Source organism: Carassius gibelio, chromosome A25 (genome assembly GCF_023724105.1).
Source record: "Carassius gibelio isolate Cgi1373 ecotype wild population from Czech Republic chromosome A25, carGib1.2-hapl.c, whole genome shotgun sequence".
Lineage (NCBI taxonomy): Eukaryota > Metazoa > Chordata > Actinopteri > Cypriniformes > Cyprinidae > Carassius > Carassius gibelio.
In genome coordinates this window covers 10,287,614-10,301,307 of record NC_068395.1, presented here as the reverse complement: position 1 = coordinate 10,301,307, position 13,694 = coordinate 10,287,614, and the positions used below count along the sequence as shown (strand labels likewise).

The 13,694-nt window shown below is 37.8% G+C and overlaps 1 protein-coding gene across 1 annotated transcript; it reads left to right on the top strand.

Moving 5' to 3' along the window:
• The first annotated feature begins 6,577 nt into the window (after positions 1–6,577).
• LOC127946823 (prosaposin receptor GPR37-like) lies at positions 6,578–11,768 on the top strand. The gene is made up of 2 exons (XM_052543596.1): positions 6,578–7,762; positions 10,376–11,768. The coding sequence occupies exons 1-2, from the start codon at positions 6,872–6,874 to the stop codon at positions 11,198–11,200; spliced, it is 1,716 nt and encodes a 571-aa protein (XP_052399556.1). The 5' UTR covers positions 6,578–6,871; the 3' UTR covers positions 11,201–11,768.
• Positions 11,769–13,694: the final 1,926 nt, after the last annotated feature.

Here is a 13,694-nt window from a genome sequence, read left to right as displayed (position 1 = left end):
TGTCATCTCACTTATAAACTGGGGAATGGATGCCTCATGCAATAATAATAGAGATTTTAATAATAGAGAGAGAGTAGTGCCAGACGCCTGCATGTGTACAATATGGAGGACAAGAATCACTTTTACTTCAGGATTTATGAACTCCTTTATATTAAGTATAAAAATTCAGGACATAATTTTTCCTAAACCATTTGAACTACCTCTGAGTGTGCGTCTTGTTGAGAAGAGGTGAGCTATTATATTTCTTAGAGACATAAAACAGTTGAATAAATTAAACTGAAGGTGGGACCTGAGCCATTGGACCAGAATTTCATAAGCTCTCATGTACATTTGGTTTTAAGATTCATTTTGGTCGATTCCATAACAGGTGGTAATATGGATGTCAAACCCAGCTCCTCTGACCACTTGTGATCGGATTTCGAGCAATGGGTGTCCGATCTGATTAAAACATCCTAAATGCTTGAGCACCTGGAGCATGGCTTGAGCTGATGCAGTATACTGTGACACCCTGCCTCTATACACATGACTATCAATTATTCATAGTGAGAGAGAAATCAAGCACCTGGGTTAACTTAACTCCCAGACAGCCCCTGCCTGTAATCGCTTCAGACGGCCAGCATATGACACTTATCCACTGAGGATGTGTGTGTAAGAGGATGTGACTGAAATATGACTGTCATGGCTTTTTTATTTGTTTTGATGGCATCACAGGACATTTGTTCTGCAATAGGCTGAGACTAAATGTATGCAGTATGCAAATTCAACGAATCTGTGGGTTGCCTGCACCCTTAAAATATCATTGTTTTATTGGCATGGATGGTTCCATGAGGAATCTTTAGCATTCATGAAATCTTTCCATTGAACAAAATGTTCTTTATAGTGAAAAAAAGGTTTTTTTTAATATATATATATATATATATATATATATATATATATATATATATATATATATATATATATATATATGCAGTATTTGCTGACAAAACGCAGCATGTCTTTAAAAAGAGAAGCAAGCGCTGCAGAGTTACAGACTCTTCCAGAAATCTGCACAGCTAGTCTGTTTTTTAGAGGCTTGGGAGCCCATATTCATCCGAAATAAAAAACACAATACTTTTAGAAAGCAATAATAGATCATAATGCTCCTAAAGGAAAATTACAGGTGAAAGGCAAAAGGTTTGTGTTATCCAGTTACACACATTAACAAAGCTCTGGGTAATGGGATTTTCCATATAAGATAAGAGAGTTGAGGAACGTTACAGTTTTCCTGCTGCCCTTGCCGATACCGTCAGAGGAGTTTCACACCAGCTACAGCCCACCTGTGCCGAGCAGCCCGCTGTGTAACCATCCGTGCAGTGAACGTGAGTAGGAGAATATCAAGTATATGTAGATTGGTCTTCACTGATAGTTTCATGTTCTGAGCCATTTCTCAAGGAAAATGTTGCAAGCCTAATGTGCTGTAGGAATAGTTAAGCCAAAAACGAACTCATTGTCACGTCATTCTGAAACTATGACTTTTTCTGTGAAGATATAATTTCTCCTACACTCTTAGAAATAAAGGTTTTTATTTTCACATGTGGTCCATTGAAGAACCTGGAATCATTCCATTCCACAAAAGGTTTTTTATAGTGGATAAAGGTTTTAGATTATGAAAATGTTCTTCACACCAAGGAAAAATTTTGAAATTGTTACTGAAATAAAGTTCTTTGAGGACACAAAAATGGCTTTTCTGTGGAGCTTCTCTGTGAAAACCACCTTTTGGAACCTTTATTGAGCATAGAAGCTCTTTTTCCATATAATGAAAGTGAATTAGGAAGGGGCTTACAAATACCAAAATGATACCACAGAAGTATCATAAAAGTGGTTCATTCATGCACTGAGTTCCAATCATATCTTTGTCTGAGAAATGCACTTATACATCATATAGACTTAAATGGTACATCAACGCCATTTGGTTTTAATTGCATGTTCTGACCAATCACTGTTGACATTGATGATGAAACATATTTCAGTGAATACTTCTTAAATTTGGTCTGTTTGTTGTCATATGACTTGGGTGTTCTTGTAAAAGAATAATTAGTAACACTTTAGTTTAGGGACCAACTCTCACTCTTAACTAGTTACTTAGCTTGCATATTACTAGCATATTGGCTATTTATTAGTTCTTATGAAGCACATATTAATGCCTTATTCTGCATGTCCATATTTTAGATTCCTTAATTCCTTAAACTTACTATTAATAAGCAGCAAATTAGGAGTTTACTGTGGCAAAAGTTGTAGTTCACGAATGATGGAGGCACAGACTAGTATTGTGATATTCAGTTCTTGTCTGATTGTTTGTCCAGAGAAAGAAAGCACTGGTATATTGCCTGTTTGTGTTGCTGGATGTGATCATTGCTTTCAATGGATGCTGCCATATTTCTTCAAGGCCATTTTTATCATTCCAAGTTCTCTTTTTAGCTCCAATCTCATACCCCGGTTGCAGTCGTCAGCTTATTCTCAAGCAAGATGGTATAATGTGTAGAATCGAATTTGCACTCATGGAAAACAAACTCGTTTTTTTTATGTGCTATACCCACATTGTTCTGTTTATGGAATAAGTCTGTTTCAATCAAATATTGATGCTGAATAATTGATGCCAGCATTCAGTTTGTTTTGTTTGCACCTTCATAATGCCTTTTTAAGATGTGTAGAAGCCCTGTCTAGTGCCTGTGTCGCATCCAACCAGTTCTTGTGAATGCCAACACTTCGGCTGACTTTAAATCTCTGTACAAACAGTGCCTGGGGTGGTGAATTCAGGGGAAACAAAGACATAGCTTTTGCGCGATACCTCAAAGATTACATCAAAAGCATACAGCTCCCAGATTGTAAATGCAGAGCAGGAATCTGACTCTTATCGGTTTAGAGGTGTTTTGATATCATATCCTCTTCTTGTCTCTTAAAGACCATAATATGAAGACATTCATTAAGTGATTCCAGCTTTAGCTGTCTTCATGTGGCTCCGAGTGATCTCAAGGGACCAATATTTATTTTCTTACCATCTTACTGTAATGTTGAGACTCTGTTGCTCAACACTGATGCCATAGCGCCCCCTACTGATCTGATCATTGAACACCCATTAACATTTATTAATGTAGCAGACAATAGAATAACTCTAGAGTAGAGATGAAAGAAATTGTGAATCGATTTGTATTATATATATATATATATATATATATATATATATATATATATATATATATATATATATATTTGCTCTATATTTGTATTTCTTTCGGAATGGTTTAATATCTTGGTTGATATATCAGTTTGGAGAGGGTTGCAAATCCATTTCTGAGGTTCTTGGGCTCTGTTGAACTGCAGTGTTAACACAAAATGTAGAAAAGTAGTTTTCACCAGTGTTCAGTGACTAGGAAAAATGGACTTAATGGAAGAATAGAAAACCAGAAACCACATCAACACTGAATGACCTCCATGAACTTTGGGATCATATTCCAAGGACAGATGAGTTAAAAACTTTTTTCAGAGTAGACAAGTTGTCTTACAGTATATCTGGATTCTGGAGATCTGTAAATGTGAAACATATAGTAAACCATATTGGTGCTGCTTTGGGACCTTGATGACTTCTTATTGTTGAAGGAGGCGTGAGTTTTGCTTTATATGAGACTATTCTGAAGGATATTGTCCGAATATCTGTGCTCAAGCTTTAGTGTAATTGATTGATGCCAGACAACGATCCAAAACATGAACACTTTTCTATGTCTGAATGGCTAAAAAGAAACAAAATTAGTTTTAGGGTTGTCAGTTAAAGTCCTGACTTGAATCCTGTTGTGGCAGGATCTGAAAAAAAGCTGTTGTACTTGAAGACCTACCAAAAACAGATCTGCAAGGCAACTTGAACTTCTGTGTTCATCAGTCTTTAGGATTGAAAAAAGCTAAAGTTGTAATGAAAACATCTTAATGTTTGTGTTTGTATTTGTGTTCAGCCAGGAATATTCCAGAGGCTGTAGGTTGGTGGCACCTCTTTTGGTTTCATCTGTATGTGCTTATGTTTCCTTCTAGTCTTGCCAAATGATGAAGAAACAGGTATAGATATATTACTAGGCTTAAGATCTCCTCAAAGCATTTCTGCAACAGATGCATAAAAAGATAAATACGTTTTAATGATGAAATAATGTCATTGTTATTTCAGATGCAGATGTAGACACAGGTCCTCCTTTTACAGGTAAAACTAGTCATGTCTTATTCTACAGTAAAAGTAAAAAGTAAATCCACAATGTTGGATTCATATTTGGAGAAACAGCTATGGGAAACATGCACGTGCAAACCACTAAGCCACGGCTCTGACAAACTCTACTGTAAATAGTGTTATTGTAACATGTCTATAATGATTGTTCAGCACAGACATGTGAGCACAACACAGGCGGCTCACACTGGCCTGAGTGAAGTGCACCACAAAACTGCTGTCGTGTCACATCCGAGCTCGGTTGAACAAATACAAGCCTCAGCAGTTACACGAGTGCCTGAAACTCTTCTGCTTCAACTGTAAAACGATGTGAGTCTGACACTTTACACAACCCGCTCTTGACTCTCATTCATGGAAATAACTTTTTTTTATATATTGCTTATTGTTTACTCTTTTTTTAATTGTTTAACACTCATTATTTAAAGACAAATATTTAAATACAATTACATTTGTGATCTGTACTGGTTCTAGGGGGATTTTTAATTCATGGGTTTCAGTTTGATCTTAGATAATAATAAAAAAAGTTTCACTCAGACATGAGCCTCAGATTTATTATACTAGATTTGCTATATGTTTTATTTGCCACCTGGTGGCTATTAAGTTGAATATCTTTTTTTTTTTTTTTTTTATATATAACATACACAGCTTCACCTAATCTCATGTTAATCTTGAGAACCTATAGAGTAGTACTGCATCCATCATATATCCAAAAAAAATACAGCTTTCCGAAGAATCCGAGTTCCTGGAGCCGTCACTGAAATGACCAGAACACACAAACGCACTTGCTGCACTCCGTTGCTGCCCCCGGAAAACACAAACTGCATCCACTATTCGTGTAACTATTCCTGGGTTCCTTTGGAAGCTGAACACTGAAAACTTCCCCTTTTTTTTTTTATGGTATGTGACAGGAAAGATGTTCCCGATGACAGCAATGTTGCTAAAGTGTGGTCCTCTTGCACTTCATCAGCAAGTTCTAGAGATCCTGGCAGAACCATCTCAATGCACATATCCAGACACATGGTGGGGGGAAACACTCACATGCAGCTGATATTCGTTGAAGCTATCTCTGACCAAAAAGAGAAGCATTTTTATATTTACACAAATAATGCACTGTATCTACAGAGACAACGCTGAATGAGATTTGCATGATATCACGGGAATACAAAAACCTGGTTCCCGTGAGATCAGTGAATGGCTAGAAGACTGTTCTGGATCTCACAGCTCCCTTCCTGTTCTCTGGAGACAAAAGATATTATGGGTAAGAGGACAGGCCTACCTCATACATTGCAAAATCCCCTGTTGTTCAACATGTACATCTCTTATCACAAAAACAGCTTATGACAAACCCCAGGGAAGGATACGATCACGTCTGTATGTAGTTAAATGGATATTTGTGTGTGTCACTCTAAGGTGTAAGCAATGCCCTCTGAACACATTTCAAAACCTGTGTTTATAGGAGTTGCAGAAGGTGCTTTTAAAAAAATTAATAATTACATCATTCAATTTGACTATTTATGGTTATATTTTACCTGAGATGTAGAATTTGTATTTCTTAATTTATTTTGGATCGAACACAGTATCGCTGAGTTTTGTTTATGGTTTTAATTTAAATTTTAGCCAAATATAATAACCCTGTATTGAGTAAAAGTACATTATATTATAATTAAATATATATAGACTAAGAACAATTTTGTAGGTGCCACTCTAAATATAATGTTTCTATGTGCTAACATTCTTTATCACTTATTCACACAGAAAAATTACATTAATTATTAAATATTACAACATTTCTTTTTTTTTCTTTAATTATTTTATCTAATAAAAAAAGGGGAAAAGTGGTCACAAACAAGGACTTCAAAATCTGTGGATAGAGTCAAAATAATATGTCATGTGCATTTTCAAAAAATCCGACCCAGGCAGTGTTTCCTTTAAGGGTTTTTTTTTTTTTTTTTACTGACTTTGTAGAAGAGCGTTCATGGCTGGACCTTTGCCTCTCAGTCTACACAGTAAAGGACAACAACAGAAAAAAAAAGTTTGCTATCGTATCACTAACACAGAAAGAAGAATAGAGCAATGACATCATAGACGGCCACCTTCGATGAACAAGAAAAAAAAAAGAGTTGTTAGAAATGTTTTATGGAGCGAGTTTTGTGTCGTCTGAAGTGAAGAAACTGGTGAGCATCGACAGCCAGTGGTTGCTGCTAGAGACACATTGCAGGTTTTTATTAGTCCTCTAGGTGGCGCATTCACTGTGTTGTATCTGTGAAAGCGGCACCTCCCTGACAGAGCTTCATATCACAGAGCTGCACCAGGAGCCCATGAACGCCACTCAAGGAGAGATGCTGGAAGCTCCTGGCCCTATCATATACAAAACGAAACGCTAGTAAATATTTATGGGGTTCCTCATAACTAGTTTTTAATTGTTTGGTTAGTCACTTGTTTGAGCAAGTATTTCCTTTTTTTTTTTCCATCACAATTTTGCTGTTATAATATTACTCCTGGGATTAAAAAATGGAAACTGGAGATGTTCATCTAAACGAGAGACCAGCGAACGGGAAGAAGCTTGATGCTTGTTCTACAGCTTTGCCTTAACAATACTGGAATTATCCGAATTTTGATATTTTCCCAATGGAAATGCAATATTTAACTGTAGTATTTAGTTTGTTCGTTTGTTGTGAACTCTCAGTAGTTCTCGCGCTTAGCAATAATACGACATATTTCACGTCAAAGAACGCTTCATCATATAAAGTGCGTGAAATCAATACAGACGGACATGAACGACCAGTAACTTTAAATGAAATCAGTTATGGAACGGGTAAGAAACCCAAAGACGTGCTTTCATCGACCAGGACTACGATCAACTTAACGTCTGTGAATAGGAGCTATAAAACAATGGTAGGAGCGTTTTACAGGCAAAAGGATGAAATTACTTATCAAATGGACAAAAACAGGAAAACAAAATCATTTCTGAGGAAAATGAAAGGCGAAATTCGCGTAAACCGTCGTTATCGTCGACAGGAAAGAGTGACGGCGCGAAATGAGTCTGACTGGAATCGAACTATAAATGAATTTGAGCGCGTGGCGTCAATGCCGAAGCCTGTAGCGCAGATCCAGCCCACAGACTTTCCCACTGAGATCACGTCTATCCCTGAATGGGGCACCTCACCTGTGGAGGACTATGAGGAAGTCTTCACCCCGTTAATTCCCTTTAATACACAGTCAAAAACTCCAGGGGTTAAGAATCCTTTTTACCCCGTGACAGGTGAATCGTACGGTGCATATGCTGTCATGTGCATCTCCATCCTCATATTCACTGTGGGAATTGTTGGGAATATAGCAATCATGTGCATAGTGTGTCACAATTACTACATGAGAAGCATTTCAAACTCTTTGCTGGCCAACCTCGCCCTGTGGGATTTTGTCATCCTGTTTTTCTGCTTGCCACTTGTTGTATTCCATGAACTCACTAAGGACTGGCTCCTTGGGGAATTCTCCTGTAAAATCATTCCATACCTTGAGGTAAAACTGGTTGGTCACTTTTCATGGATGACTGAAATGCAGTCGTGTGTAATTGATGTGTGATATTCTTGTTATTAGACCTACAATGTGAAAATGAATATGCTAATGTTAGAGCAAGATGTAGGCTATTGATTCTGGTGAATGCATCTCATCTGCCTCATTCGTAAATGTACCTTTTAGCTTGTATTGTGTATCTGCATCAAAAGTGATAGCTTGATGTCGTTTAAATTGGAAATGAAAGAACATTTATGCCAGAGACACTTCTAGGTGTCAGCTAGTACCAAAGTGCAGTACTCAAGGGAGACGTTAAAGATTCCTTCAAATGTCTTTTCTGCTAAACCATAATGTGTTATTAGTCAAGTAAGTTGCAATGTACATATTGACTTAAACAACTTGAGCTTAGCACAATTTTTTGTCAAACTGTTTCTCTGCCATGAGTCATGACAGTTGTTAACCTGAAAGAGAAACTGAAAAATATATTTACACCAATACAGCTATAGCACCTTTTGTGGCAATGCTGAGATTGCAACACACTTGTACTGTGTTATTTCAGTCAACTGAAATAGTTTTGTTTACTTGGGTAAAAGCTAAAATGTTCAGTATGTGTCAAGTATTGGTTTTGCGCCAACTTCTTAACTTTGTGATTTGGCCTCTTAACAGACTTCTTAGGTCAAACAGCCTTAACTGCATTTTGTACACGTTCAAACTGCTAAACATATGACTTTGTTCTCATATAACATTTTTTATATTTTTTTGCAACATTCTTAAGCCAGGAAAAATATTCAGAGCTGATTTGTTGGCATTTTAAATTAACAAGAAGGCTATATGTGTGAAAGTGGATATGTAGATGACTGGATTTCAATGGGAAAAAAGTGTAGGTCAGAACAGACATCTTGGTGGTGTTTTGTCTTCCCAAGTAAGGGGGAGTGTCTCCTCTACAGACACAAAGAGATAGTGGTATTGCCCCTGGGGCAGCATTCAGAATGTATCATGTGTTTCTGAGGAATTGACCTGATTGGTACAATAGTTGTGGCTTTAATCTCCTGACACTACAGAATGCCAGACCTACACCCCAGATTCAGAACAACCCACTAACTTGATCAAAATGCTTCAACCTAATAATGAAGTTGATGGCCTTGAATTGAAAGGCTGTGGTTTTGATGCACATCTAGTGGGATTGAATTTCCTTTTTGTTCCAATGGCGCAGGTGTTCAATACAAGTTACTCTCAATCGACAGCCATTGTGGCTTAATGTTGATTACTAATTCATTAGTAACTTGTTGCTTGTTCCTTAGTATACTTGTACCATATTTTAGAGGATTCAAAAGCAGAAATGTTTATAATTTTATGAAAGCACATAAAATGAATGATTCTGTTAATTTATTTATTTAAAACATATGTGTAGTATTTGAGCTATATGCTTGTTCTTGACATTTAAGGTGTTACTGTATGCTGACATTTACATTTACACATTTAGCAGGCACTTTTATCCAGAGCAGCTTACATTGCATCCAAGGGACACATTTGTTACCTTCCCTGGGAATCAAACCCATTTCCTTAGTGTTGCTAGTGCCATGTTCTAGTGAACTTTTTTTTTGTGCAATAAAATCATGTTAATGCACATATTATTTATGTCTTGTGACTATACTATTGTCTGTTTAAAAGTTTATGAATTGGCCAGATTCACTCCCATTGTAAGTGCATTACTGTAAAGCCCAGATTACCTTTTTTTTAATGCATACATGTGACAAATGTTGTCATCAGAATATTATACTGTACACGCACTGCCAGTTTTGGTCGCACATGTGCATTGACTTGGTTTTGCATTAATCAGTTGTTCCAAAAGAGGCAACACTGACCCGGGCCGCTGATTCACAATAGAAAATGAAGCTAAAGAGCTTAAACAACAATAAAATAGGAGTCTGTAATAAAAACACTTGCCTGCATTGACAAGGGCTTGCGTAAGGGGGTTGTGAGATAGCAGCTACTTTAGCTTAAAAGAGTACTAAGATATATTTTTTTATTTTATTTTTTATTTTTTTGGTCATAACTTCTGGAGAAAAATAGAGCAGGCACTGGAAAAATATGAAGCTCTGTATAGCGCATGTATCGACTGCCTGCATTCACGTACACCTCAAATAGAGTATACTTTGAAAGGCTGCTCGTTCAGCTGTACAAAAATGAAGTATACTTTAGGTTTAACCCAGATTTTTGTATTGTCAATCAAGTCATAATTTACTCACACTTAAGTTGTTCCAAACCTGTATGAGTAATAATGTTTACTTGAGTGTTATGTTATGAGTAGTAACGGTATACTATGTTGATTTCCATAGTATATATATATATTTTTTACATTCAGTGGCTACAGTCAATTGCTTGATTACCAATATTCTTCAAGACATATTCTTTTTTGCTTATCAGAAGAAAGAAACTCATACAGGTTTGGAACAACTTGAGGGTGAGAGAATGATGACAGTGAACTATCCAGTAGAACTGTAATTAATGTTAATAGCACTTGGAATGTTCCTTGGTCTACCTTTTGTCCAGTTTTTTCAGTGAATGGATTTTCTAAAAGTTTATTTATAATGACCACGCATCTCCTTTACCTTGCAGGTGGCGTCTTTAGGAGTAACTACCTTCACTCTTTGTGCTTTGTGCATTGACCGTTTCCGTGCCGCGAGCAACGTCCAGCTGTACTACGAGATGATCGAGAACTGCATCTCCACTGCAGCCAAGCTAACCGTGATCTGGCTTGGTGCTCTGCTCCTCGCCCTGCCCGAGCTCCTCATCCGGCAACTGGTGAGAGAGGAGCGCGAGCCTCCAGAGGTGATACCGTGCGAACATTGTGTAATCCGAATCTCCACGGCTCTCCCGGACACGCTTTATGTGCTCGGACTCACCTACAACAGCGCTCGCCTATGGTGGTACTTTGGCTGCTACTTCTGCCTGCCCACCCTCTTCACCATCATCAGTTCGGTGGTAACCGCACGCAAAATCCGCAAGGCTGAGCGAACCAGCGTCCGAGGCAACCGCAAGCAGATCCAACTGGAAAGCCAAATGAACTGCATCGTGGTTGCTTTGGCTATACTGTACGGCTTTTGCATCATTCCGGAGAACATCAGCAACATCGTATCAGTGTACATGGCTACTGGCGTGCCACGGCGCACGCTAGATATCTTGCATCTGGTGAGTCAGATGATGCTGTTCTTCAAGTCCGCAGTTACACCTGTCCTGCTTCTGGTGCTCTGTCGGCCCTTCAGCAAAGCCTTCCTGGACTGCTGCTGCTGCTGTTTTGAGGAGTGCGGCCCACCAAAGTCCTCCGAGCCCAACAGTGATGGCAACGATCAGGACGGCACCACCGAGCTGGAGCTGTCACCCTACAGCACTGTAGCCCGCAGGGATCCATCTACCTTCCCAATAGCGGGAACGCACTGCTAAAGTTGTACCTTAAGGGCTAAACATTACCAAGGGCTTCGATTTATTTGGAATAAAAAAGTTGAGAGATATTGTTTTCACAGGCTGTGCAATTTTGTGCCGTTTCTGTTTTTACTCGACTTTGTTTTGGGAGAGATGCCCACAAACTGGATATTTTATCTTGTGAAAATAGGGACAAAGAGCCACACATTTATCACAGGCCACATGGTCTTAAAGATGCAACTGCCTATTGATGTTTACAAAAGAAGACGTGTACCATGAGTAATTTCTTGAAAGTTTATAGGAAGTCTAAAATAATTCTAAATTATACGTTTTCTTATACAATATATTTTTTCCCCATTTTAGTTTGGTTTATTTGGGTTTTTGTTCAAAGTGTCTTTGAACAAAAAAAGAGGCTTATGGATGGTAATAGAAAATGGTTGTTCGTAGTATGTTTTGGTGTTGTGGAAATTGGCGGCGAACTTGTGACGCTCTTCAGCCACTGGAAAGCACTGAAGAAGCTGTTTAGCCAAGACATGTCACTTTAATAAAAAATAAAAATAAAATAAAAAAAGCAACAACAAATTGGTAGCTCTTAAGAATTGTTTTTTCTTTTTTAATGTACAGATATTTTAGATAAACAAAAAAAAATTATGAAGTGGACTTTTACTGAAGACTTTTGAGAATTTTTTATTTTTATTCAGTTTGTGATGGTAAATTGAAGACTTGAATCCTAACAAATCAGTTTTCCTCCAGTGGTAAGTTCACAGGCCTGTGGGTCATCAATGGAATACAGTATTTTCCTAGCACACAGAGGCTATTGTTTAATGCTGTAGCTAGTTAAACATTAGGCATTCATACACAAGCGGATTCCATGACCTCATGGACAGAAGTGCGGACTGGATTGGGAACGTGGGGAAAGATGTAGGAAGCCTGTTTGGTTTAACAGGACAGCTGGAGTTTCGTTATTGTGGTCTGGTTGCTTACTGGCCATTTAGTGTAAAAGGAAAGTTGTACTTTTGCACTGCTTGAGGAATAAGCCCATCTCTTTTACTATACATTTAAGCTTACCACCAAAACCTGGTGAGCCACTTTGCTGGATGCTTCCTACACAGCTTGCTTGGATGGCAGCATCATAACAGAAATTAAATCTCAAGTGAGGGATTTTGGGAAGAATGCTTTCTGATGGATAATGTGACACTGAAGACTGGAGTTACTTTCTTCTGTGGAAGACAAAAGATATTTAGAAAAAATTACCAATGTTTTGGACCCCATTGACTGAATGGACAAAAACATTAGAATTTTTTTTATTCTTTTGTATTGCACGGAAGAGAGCCATAGAAGTTTGGAACAATGCAAATTTCCAGCATTGTCTCCATCTTCTCTTGTACCTTTGAATCGTGACTTTGTGTACCTGATCAAAATATGTTCAGATCATGAAGAAGATTATCTTGAATTTTATTTTAAGGTTCTCTGTTTATTGATGACATTCCCATGCATATTTAAATGGATTGCATCATTCAGACCCACTTCTGCCCAATAAATGATTCATAGGCACAAACAAACAGTCATTCTTTTGAACGGCACGTGTCATATTAATATTTCATGAATGATGAGGACGTCATGCCACTACAATGCATACTTGAGATGTTGTTGGGTCCTGCAAAGACTATATTCATTTTTTGTCTAATTTTTTAACCTTATATTACATATTATTAGGGCATCTCTTAATTTCTTATGCAAGATTTACGATGCCATTTCATTAACTTTGTGAGTTATGCACATCTTCTCAGATAGTGTTTACACTGATGGGAACATTTTTGGGTTTTAGGGCTGGGATTGTGCCCATGCTTATAATGGCTGTCCGGTTTTTGGCATATTTTCTAATTGGATCCATCTGATTGAGTGGATGCCATCCATGGAAATGAGGGGCTTAATTGTCTTGTTATTCCTTTTGTGGAATTCTCCCTCATTTCTAGGTCACCGCCTGTGATGGACGCTTGAATGCATTAATGAGTTCCCTGTAAACTATTCCCTGTGTGTGAGCGGCTCTTGTCTTTGTCACACACACACTGTACTATTTGCAGTCCCCCTCCTCAGCTGCCCTGAATGGGAATTATGTGATTGTTGGCACTGCCAAATTGCTGTTTGTTGTACGAGAACATGAAAACCTTTTAATTTGTTTTTGAAAAATGCAGTTGAGCTGTTTTGACGTTCACACAACGGAACAGCCCATGCACAGTCCCTTCTGTTTCATCAGCAGCAGCATTTGATTGCATTCAAAGGGAAATTGCAACAATTAATGTCAAAGTGAAATTCTGTTATAGCCATTACATTAATAGATCCAGCCTTTTTAATGTAAAATAAATATGATCTTTAGAAATGAGCTAATTAAAATGAACATATCTCACCGAATTTTATATTTTATTGCCTGTTCAAAATTGGATGATTATCCCAGACAAAAATGGGTCCCAAAACCTATGGGATTGTGTAATTGTGCACCACATGACAACGGATG